This window comes from Akebia trifoliata, chromosome 10 (assembly GCF_017979445.1).
Source record: "Akebia trifoliata isolate Shusen 1 chromosome 10, ASM1797944v1, whole genome shotgun sequence".
Taxonomy (NCBI): domain Eukaryota; kingdom Viridiplantae; phylum Streptophyta; class Magnoliopsida; order Ranunculales; family Lardizabalaceae; genus Akebia; species Akebia trifoliata.
In genome coordinates this window covers 30870282-30880227 of record NC_141384.1, presented here as the reverse complement: position 1 = coordinate 30880227, position 9946 = coordinate 30870282, and the positions used below count along the sequence as shown (strand labels likewise).

Sequence of the window (9946 nt, the reverse complement as noted above, 5' to 3'; positions counted from 1 at the left end):
GAGCAAAATCAGAACCAAATCGACCAAGATCGATTCTATTCTATGAGAACCAAAACCGAATCGAATTGGTCTAGAACCGAACCAATCCAAACAGACCTTAATTCAGTTTGGTTCCATGGGTTGCCAAGAGCAGAAATTCCCTTATCTGTTAGTTTGTTTTGCAAGAGAGAGATGAACCAGTCTGTCGTAGCCGCAGATCGCAGGTTGCAGCCGGAGGTCGCAGATCGCAGACAGAAGTCGCAGCCGCAAAGAAAAAGATGAGTCGGTGGCGTAGTTGTAGAGACGAGAGAGAGAGATGAGTTGGTGGTGCAGCTGCAGAGAGAGAGAGAGAGAGAGAGATGAGCGGTGAGCTGGTGGCACAGCTCGCAGAGACGAGAGAGATCAGTCGGCCGGTGTGTAACGGCCATATCATCTGTCACCTAGAGTTAGATGTAAGCTTGCCCCGGAGCTACCCGAGAGTACCCATGTAACAGTATGTAAGGCTCGTTATGAAGCCATGTCAGCCCCCGTACCAAGGCATATCTGTTAGCTTAGGGTACGTGTCAGCCCCGTGCCAGGGCACACTTGTTAGTTTAGTGGCATTTCTGTAATAAGAGAGTATGACCGGCCTCTACTTTTAATGTTTCCTTCTGAAAACCTAGTAAAGACTTAGCATACACTTTGTAGGAAGGGTGTCAGTGCTATCCCAATCCCCGGCCTACACCCACGTTGTTGAAGCCCAGCTCCGTGGAAGTCCCGCATGTCATAGGATCATCTATTGCTTTTGTAACGCGTTACCCCGTGTAATTACTATTATATCAACCAAGTTGTTTCCGGGCTTTATCTCGTGTTGCCTCGTTTACTTGTTTGCTAGCTACGTGTGTGTGGTGTACGATCATTTTACAGGCTTGCAAGTGGATTTGACTCTCTTGCGCCGCACGACCTCGCTTCGAAAGAATAGGGCCGTGACACGGTGGCACAGCCGTAGAGACGATGGTAGATTTGAAAAAAAAAATTTACCTTTTATTTTTATAAATAGTAACTTGGTTCGATTATATACAAATCCTGAATTGAAAATCGAACCGAATTCATCGGTTCTTTTTTTTTTTTTTTTTAAACTCGAAATCGAACCGTCCTTAATTAAAATCGAACCAACCCAATCCAAAATTCACGGATTGGTTCGGTTCTTGGTTTGAACCGAATTAAGTTGCACCCCTAGTCTGTACCAATACAAGGTTCATACTAATAATGATCACATTGAAGGCATATTCCTCATCGAGATCGGCTATTTCATTCCTTTGGTGTGACTGAAGGGTTATTTTTCCTAGAAGAGAAGACCTAGACCATGTGTAGACCTTGCTTATGATAATGTACTTAATCACCATTAGTGTCATCACAGCTACATTCGCATTAGTGGTCTATAATCTGTATTATAGGCGATAATTACCCTCTTGGAGACATATTTGCCAATGGCTAGGTTTGCCGGTTGCCTTACTTGTGTATTGGGTTGTTTGAAGTAGTGAGCCACCAATCCTGGCTGTGGCATGAGATGGATCAAGACTGCCCCTCCTGCGTCCCCATCACAGAACCGTAGATCATTTGCCTTGGGATGCAGAAGAAAAAATTTATGCATATCCTGAGGCAAATTAAATTCTGTTATGTGATGGGGTGTAGGGGGTGGTATTTCAGAGGGGGGCGTCAGAAAATCATTATTCTTGTTTAATTGGTTTTTTTTTGTTTTTGGTGCGCTTTAGGGAAACAAATGAGAACTTATGAACTTTTCGGGATTAATTAGAGGGAAAAACGAAGAAGAACAAACCCATTTCATTCAAAACCTCACTATGATGAGTCTCAACCTGTCTCAAATTACACTAAAAATCTGAAGCACAGAGAATTTTACATTCATTCCACAAACTATACTCATATATGGGGGAATAATAAGGTTGTAAAGCTTACAACAACATTACACAAAAAAAGAAAAAAACCTTCTTGAGATCCATTGAGAAGGTCTCATGCTGCATCTTTTTGTCTCTCCCTCTTATGTTTCTCAATCCCTCTATGTATAAAGAGAAAGTTTGAGAAGAAAGAGGATGGGCATTTCTCTCTTCACTCCTTTCTTTCCCTAAACTCCTGTATTAAATATTGAAAATTGGAAAACAAACCTTTCTGAACTGCACTTTGTATATCTGCACAATTCTTACATTCAATCTCAGAAACCAAGCAAACCTTCCTTCTTTTTCTCAACTTTTTTTAATTTTTTTTAAGCCAAGTTGTAGCTAGAGACCAATACGTCGGCTGGAGAGGCCGAGTGAATATACACAAATTCAAGGCTCTTTCCAGGTGATAAAGAGTTAAGCCAGGCAGGAAATCCATATGCCTCGTCCGACTTACTGAGTCCCCATATTGGACCATAAAGCTTCGATATCGAAAGCTTAAGGTCCTTCAATGTTTTTTCCGACTTATTGGTCACCATTGTAGAGTATCTGTAGTAAGTTTTTCCCTTGTAATTCCATGAGGCTGTAGCCTTTTGTTCAATAACGACGGGAGCAGAAGATTTACCTGCACAACACAAAGAATCTCTAAGTTTACAAAATCTGATTACTCACTTTAACCGAAGTGAACCAACCATAACGCAAAACAATTCGATTTGATCAATGAATAGAGATCGGTGTTGAAATATACCGGCATCAGGAGTTGGTTTGGGTTGTGGTTTGGGGCTGGGTTTGTGGATGATTGGTACAGTAGATGGAGGTATCACTGCAAGACAGACCCATAATTAGTTATAAATTAATCGGAAAAGTACTAATCACATCGTTTTATGGCGAACGAGAGAATTTGTACCTGGAAGTAGTTGGTTGTACCCACTATGTCCACCATTAAGTCGGGCTAATATGCCAAGAAGAGGAGCATTGTTGTATGTCGCAGGCTCGGTCTGCTCGTAATTGTCTCTCTCATCAGCGAAGTTGTCATAGGCATCAGGACCACCGACAATTGCACCATCTAAGAGATTCGGGTCACTTGCTTTACGGCTAAACCAAGTAGCGTAGCCTCCTCGGCAACTAACAAATGACGAGTCGACCTTGATGGAGACAATCGAGGAACCTCGATGGTGAACTTGTCGTGGGTAGTTGCTTCCGTACCCCACCATGTAACTTGTCGCTCTTGGGTTGTCTCCAAGAATGTAGTCCACCTGACATAAAACAATCCAAGTTATTTAAATCATTATCATCCTCATCATCATTGAAACCATATCCCAAAAATTTGAATATTTTAATTACTTGTGATTTGGCGAATGTGAGAAGCTCGGAAGGTGAGGTGGTTCCCGACGCACAGTTTAAGTTTTTGCCCACGGAAGCAAGATAGTCAGAGTAGATTGTTAGTAGAAACGAAGCGCTTGTCACGAATTGCAAGTTGTTCCATCGTTGGCGGAACAGAAGGCCACCGGGAGTCCTTTGAACATTTCGACTACTACCCTTTCCAAGGCAAGAACACATGAAGTACTCTGCCTTTTGTTGGTATTTTTCAAAGACGGACGAGTGTTGGCCTGCCTTCCCTTGCATGAGGAACTACGGATAAAGAAGCAAGTAAATTGTGTTAATCTCAAGTAAGAAATCGGAAACAAATCTAAATGTATGAATCAACAATTTTTAACATGGAACGTCGACATCGATCACCACAATGTAGGGTGTCACGGGTGGTGCAATGTAATGTGCCAACGTCTGACCATCATTGGGTCCAATTCTAACAACTAGGAAGCAACGTGTTATAATTGTACCTTAGCTACAAGAACTTGAGCCCCCGCATACTTGACATCCCATCCGAACTCAGTCATGGCCCAACCAGTCCCACCCATGGAATCGCCATTGTTGCCTAGATAGTTTAGGTAATACTCATCGTCAGTTGCCTGATACATCCAAGCGGCCGCCCAGAGCAACTCATCCTACAAAACCAAATCAGTAAATGACATGTGAGTACCATCTTTTTTTTTTTCGGGGTTGTAATCTTATTATTATATTTTATACCAAAGGTCTTAACGTAAGATTAAAATTAAAAAAAAAAAAAAAAATCATGTTGTTAAGGATATTATAGAAAATTTTCATCACAAACAGCCTAAATTTTCAAATGGCAATCTTGTTATGATATCAGAGGTGGATTTACAGTGGGGGGCACTTGCTCCCACAAGATTTTTCAAAGTCTTTTTAGATTTATGAGTTATTGCAACAGATAACAACGACGGATAAAAGAAAATAGTATCTTTTACCCCCACAAAAAAAAAAAAAAAAATCGCTTTTGATTGCCCCCACGTGGCCAAAGTTACGATAGTTTGAAAAATCCAAACAAATAGATACAATTGAGTGAAATAAATTAGAATTCTAAACATTATTCCTAATCAGGGCATGTCAATACTCAACAGTATCCCAACTTCAAAAACTAAAAAATCACATCTCCTTTTAAGATTTCCTAGGTGCAATCAAAGGCTTAGATTTCTAGAAAAAAAACAAAAAAAAATAACTTTTTTTTTTTTGAGAATTTGAAAACATTTCGTCGACAAATCAGACAAAAAAAGAAAAGAACAGAAAAGGTAAAAGTAAGAGAAAATTACTAAAACAACCTTGTATTTTGTCAAATATATTGAATCAGCCATATTTTTCTAATATTTCTGAAAATGGTTATCTAATATATTGTTATTGTTGGGATAGTTTGGTGAATTAACCTTTCATGCCTTTGGGTTGAATCTATATTCTAGGAAGGGTATATAAAAGAGTCGTGCAACACGTGGCAGTGCAAGGATAATCATAGATTTCTTTCCTCAAGATACAAGTAAAAATCTGTGATTTTTTATCCACTGCCACATCAGCGAGTGTTTGAACGCAGCGTCCAACGATGTCAGTTCAGCATTTTTCTATATAACAAAAAAGGGTTCAACTTGTGCCCCAAGGGCACATGTTGAGATGCATTTAATACACCATAGATATAATTTTTGAGGGTATTTTTGGTAATATCATTAAAAAAAGAGGTATTTTAGTTAGTAAAATGTATTTATTGAGGGTATTTAGATGGGAAATTAAATTACTTACCGCATAACCACTGTAAGATTGGTAGTATTTCTGAGCCACTTTAATACTGCTGTCGTATTTGCCCCTGTATTTGTCCGCAAAATCGAATAGCTGGACCAATAAGAAAAAAAAAATGATTTCAGAATATTTTATTGGAAGTAATTAGTGTCACATGTCAAGGGTACTTTTGACATTTAGCATAAATATTTTTACTGACCATAATGCCCTCTGAGTAGGAAATAAGGGCAATTAAGTCATTCGAGAATTTGTTCAATTTACGATGTAAGAGGTCAAAAGATGCAATCAATGATACACGTGGTTGCAACACACGCACTTTCGACGGATTGTCAAACGAATGGACCAGATCTAGAGGAGAACAGATCTACGGTCGAAAACTCGGAAACCCTCCAGTAAAAGAGGAAAATAGGTTACGCTAACATGCGCCAAATTAGCAAGAGAGTTAATTTGCGTCAATTGCGCTAAAAATACACTATGAGTATGAGGCTGATGACTCAGCCCACCATAGATTGGTGCACGTTAGACCTTGCTAAAATGAGCTGGAAAACTTGGATCTTTCTTAACTAATGCTAACACGTGATGGTTAATGACTATTACATATCTTGATATCTACTAACGTGCGCCTGAACATGCCCTGCCCAGGTTTTATAGACAACTGCTATTGCCACACCAAATTTTACTAATGCCACCCAATTCCTATGTAAATCAAACTTGCAAATTTGGTGTGGCGTTAGTAAAAGTTGGTGAGGCTATAGTAACTCTAGTTTTATAGGGAGGAAGAATGGGAGCTCTACCTGCTTAGCATGTGTAAGTAACTCATTAGCATAAGAAGGATTAGAGTGTCGAAAGACGAGCGAGGCGGCTGCCATTGCCGCTGCGGTCTCTCCAGCAAGATCTGATCCTGGATTGTTCACATCGATCTTGTAAGCTTTACGATCAGTAGTCATGTCCTCCGGCCGTTGCCAGCAATAATGATCAGTATTTCCATCACCAACCTAATTAAAAAGAAAATAAGAAAAAAAAGAGGAACATTAATGAACAAATTAGTCCTTCCAATCTCAAATCATCATCGTCATCGTAATTAATAAAAAATAATAACAAAACTAATTGACAAAATATGAATATGACTTTAATTAATAGAAAATATGATTTTAAATAAATTGAACCAGAGAACAATAAACAAATTGATACATCGTAGATATTTTAGAAGGACCTTTGATAATGATTTACTAGCGGTAAACGAAGACTTGATTAAATCAAACTACTTTTCAAGGAGAATTAATGTTTGTTGCGTATTTTGATTTGATACTGTTTCATTGATAAGTATGTATGATTTTAAATTTCATTTGAGACTGAGATGACTTGGGCAGAGACCAAGACAACTTGGGCGCAGAGACCAAGACGACTTGCCCAAGTCATCTTAGTCTCATTCAACAATAATAAGGATATACGTTGTGTCTCAACATTCACACCATCTCGCGAGATAAACGAGATGTCTTTAACGATATTTTAGAAATCTTGTCCGAGTTAGTAAAATTTGACTGAGTCAATCGGGATTTTGATTAAAATAATTAAATTTTTTTTTTTAGAATTTAAATGTTGATTATATAACTAAAATATGATTTTAAGACTAAACATTTTCTAATTTATCTTATTTTATTAAAAAAAAAATTATAATTATTTTAATTTAAACATATGTAAATCAATTATTATAAACCGAGTTAAATGGATTGTCTTGTCCGAGACAACTTGATCTCTTCGATGGACGAGAAATCAAACCGAGTTTTGAAACCATACTGATAAGTAATAGTAAATGAAGATGCGACCAAATTATATCCTTTCAAAGAGGGGTAATACTTGTGAGGTACTTTGATTTGATAGAAAGCGGGGGTTAAAGCTTATTGAGTACTTTGATTTGATATGGGTTATATTTAAAAAATAAAATAAAAAAACATTCTCATCATGAAAAAGTTAATTAATGTCAATTACATTAGATTAATGGAATTTTTTTATTTATAAGGTCACTCAATTGGTCTTTTTACACAAGTCTTGTTTGGGAAAAAAAGAGAAGAAAAAAAATAAAAAAATTTAATATAATTTTATAAAGGAATTGTGAGAGAAACCTACCTCACCATACAAGACATTAGGTTGAGGGTGAGCTTTAATGAGGTAATCGGTCCCCCATTTAATAGCTTCCATGGCATTACTAAGCTCACCACTTGTAGCCATTTGTTTTCCATACTCAACTATGCTCCATGACATCATGGTTATAGTGAAAGCCATGGGTAGTCCAAACTTCACATTGTCCCCTGCATCATGGTATCCTCCCACTAGATCCACCTAAATCACAAATAATCAAAATAATTCAGATCCTTTAAGAAACAAATTAAAATTTTTAAAATGGATTACCCAAAAAATATATAAAAATTTATTTTTCCCAGCATTACCCATTTTTTTAAAAACAAGGAAAATCAAAACAAACGAGAAATAAAAACAACAAATTATGTGTGAGAGAGAGAGAGAGAGGTTACCCCACTAGTCTTTCCATCTTCCAAACCAGAATGAGATCTCCACTTAACTCTTTGGTCACTAGGAAGATAACCAGATCTTTGAGCTTCAAAGAAGAGAATGCTCTTAGTCAAAGCTTGACCATAGTCATGGCCAGCAAAAGCCAAAGGAACCCAAAGAAGCAAAACATGGAGAAACAGAGGAATCATGGAAATGGGTCTTTGAAACTTCTCCATTACTAATCCAACTCAAGAACAGAGAAATAAACAAAGAAATACAGATTTGTGTCTATTACTATAAAGGAAAAAAGCGCTAAAACCCAGATGAGAAACCCATTAATCCTCTTTAAAAACCCACCACAAAAAGCAGATTTAATTGGGAAAAATGCCAATGTTTGGTTTAGTTTATCAGTTAAAATTCCTGATAAACCCAATACAAGAACTAAGAGAAATAAAGTCTCAAAGAAGAAAACTGAAAAAGTAAGAGAGAGTGGAGAAATGTAATGAGATCAAGCTACTATATATGGAGTGATGGAAGGGGTCCCAAGAGTTCTGAAACCACAGGTTCTTAATGTATTTTTTTTTTATAAAAAAATAAAAAAATGTATTGTTGGTTAATTTTTGTTTCTTTCGTTTTTGAACTAAAAACAGTTGAAATTTGTAAGCAGAGCCATGTGAAGTATCTGTTTTTTACTGAAAAGGGTCGGTGGCGGCTTAATTTACTTTCAACAACAGAATTTGTTGAAGAAATTAAGGTTTTATATATTTTATTTATTATTTATTTAGATGTTATTATATTATTTATTTAAACACTAATGAAAATTAACCAAACAAGAAAGCTAGTCAAAAGTTAGGCCCAAGTGAATTATCAAAAATACCCTTTAATTATTCAGCTCAATTTGAAACTTCTAAATCTGTCAAAAGTGATTTACAATTTATTGGCAAAAAATTGACGATCCACATTCTAAATCACTTTTAATGGGGTTAGAAGTTTCAGATTGGACTGATTTTTTTTTTTTTTAGATGATCTTCCTATCATGGAGACCATCGCTCAATCCGAAATTTCTAACCCATATTTTAAAAATTTATTAATGTTACATTGTTTTTACATATGTCCCTTGATTTGTTCCCTAATGTGTATCACTCAAATAAAGATTAAAGACTTACAAAGATTCCGAAACTCAAGTTATATATTTGGATTAAGTCAAATAATCAAATTTAAAGTAGGTAAGTTTTAATGTCTTGAAATAAAGTTTTATCCTAGATTTTTATCTTTTGCATAATCTAGAATTTTCTAACTTTTGATTTTAAATTTTGAAAATTATTTTTCTTATTAATTTTTTTCTTTCTATTTTGGGTTTCCATTTTAAAGATTTTAATACAATATACCTGCAATACAGCATACAATGCTTTTATGTAAGTCCTGATAATTTGATTATCTCATGTGGCATACTCAATCGACTCTCTTGACGTAACATGTGCTAGAACTGTATATTTATATTCGTCTAGATACACAACTGTACATCCCCATAAAAGTGCATTTGTGTATCTTGAGGAGTGCAGATCTACAATTCTAGCACATGTCACGTCAGGGGGGTCGATTGAGTATGTCACGTGAGGTAGTCAGATTATCATGATTCTTTATATATTCATTTTAGTGCGACATAGGTAACACATTTCGAATAAAGTGTTCCAAGACATATTGATGTTGAAATGGTTCGATGAACAATTAAGGAGGATAATGAAAACAAAACATATTTGAGGGAATCTAAGAATAAACCAAGTAGAGATAAAATATGGAATGTTTGAACATGAAAAGGAAAATCATAGCTTCACTCTCAAGATCCAGTGCCAATCAAAGATTCTAAAGGGGAGTGGAGAGGATAAAAATCACATACATCAAGGTTGTATTTCTTATGCAAGTCACAAGTACTTAAGTATTTATTACAATTATTACCGCAATCTCTTTGCCATAAATATTCATTTTGATTCCACTCCAACACTTAAGTAATTTTAAGAACAAAAACAATTCTAGTTTTAGAGTCAATATCGACTAAGTTATTTATTTATTTATTTCAATTTTTTTTAACCCAAAGAGCATTGCTATCTTATGTGAGACTTGTCCACCTGGAGCCGCAAGTACCATCCCACCTTGTCACGTGTTATGACAAGCAAGCAGCCACTTTACGTGGATAGGCATTTAGAGACTCGAAGTCACGACCTGAGAGCAAACCCAGTCGTGTCTTACCATCTCAGCTAATACTTGGAGAGCAACCAAGTTATTTTAATTAATCACTTTCAAGAATAATGTGAACCCTAAGATCATATCATGATATAATTCATTCTTAGATTTTTGAGATTCAATGTGATTTCCGTGTAGATATC

General features: G+C 36.2%; 1 protein-coding gene across 1 annotated transcript; it reads right to left on the bottom strand.

Annotated features, from left to right (window-relative positions):
• Positions 1-1851: 1851 nt before the first annotated feature.
• Positions 1852-8087, bottom strand: LOC147393842 (endoglucanase 6-like). The gene is made up of 9 exons (XM_086456346.1): positions 7586-8087; positions 7182-7394; positions 5849-6049; positions 5058-5147; positions 3755-3919; positions 3258-3545; positions 2821-3169; positions 2662-2736; positions 1852-2538 (listed from the first exon to the last, which is right to left on the bottom strand). Exons 1-9 carry the CDS (start codon positions 7796-7798, stop codon positions 2240-2242), a joined length of 1893 nt encoding a protein of 630 aa, XP_086312472.1. The 5' UTR covers positions 7799-8087; the 3' UTR covers positions 1852-2239.
• Positions 8088-9946: the final 1859 nt, after the last annotated feature.

Bases quoted from the DNA above. Each gene is read 5' to 3' on its own strand.
- LOC147393842 (XM_086456346.1), bottom strand. From the start codon at position 7,798: ATGGAGAAGTTTCAAAGACCCATTTCCATGATTCCTCTGTTTCTCCAT. The intron at 7,395-7,585 runs GTAACCTCTCTC...TTTGTGATTTAG, and splicing joins AAGATGGAAAGACTAGTGGG to GTGGATCTAGTGGGAGGATA. The intron at 3,546-3,754 runs GTACAATTATAA...CTTTATCCGTAG, and splicing joins CTCAAGTTCTTGTAGCTAAG to TTCCTCATGCAAGGGAAGGC.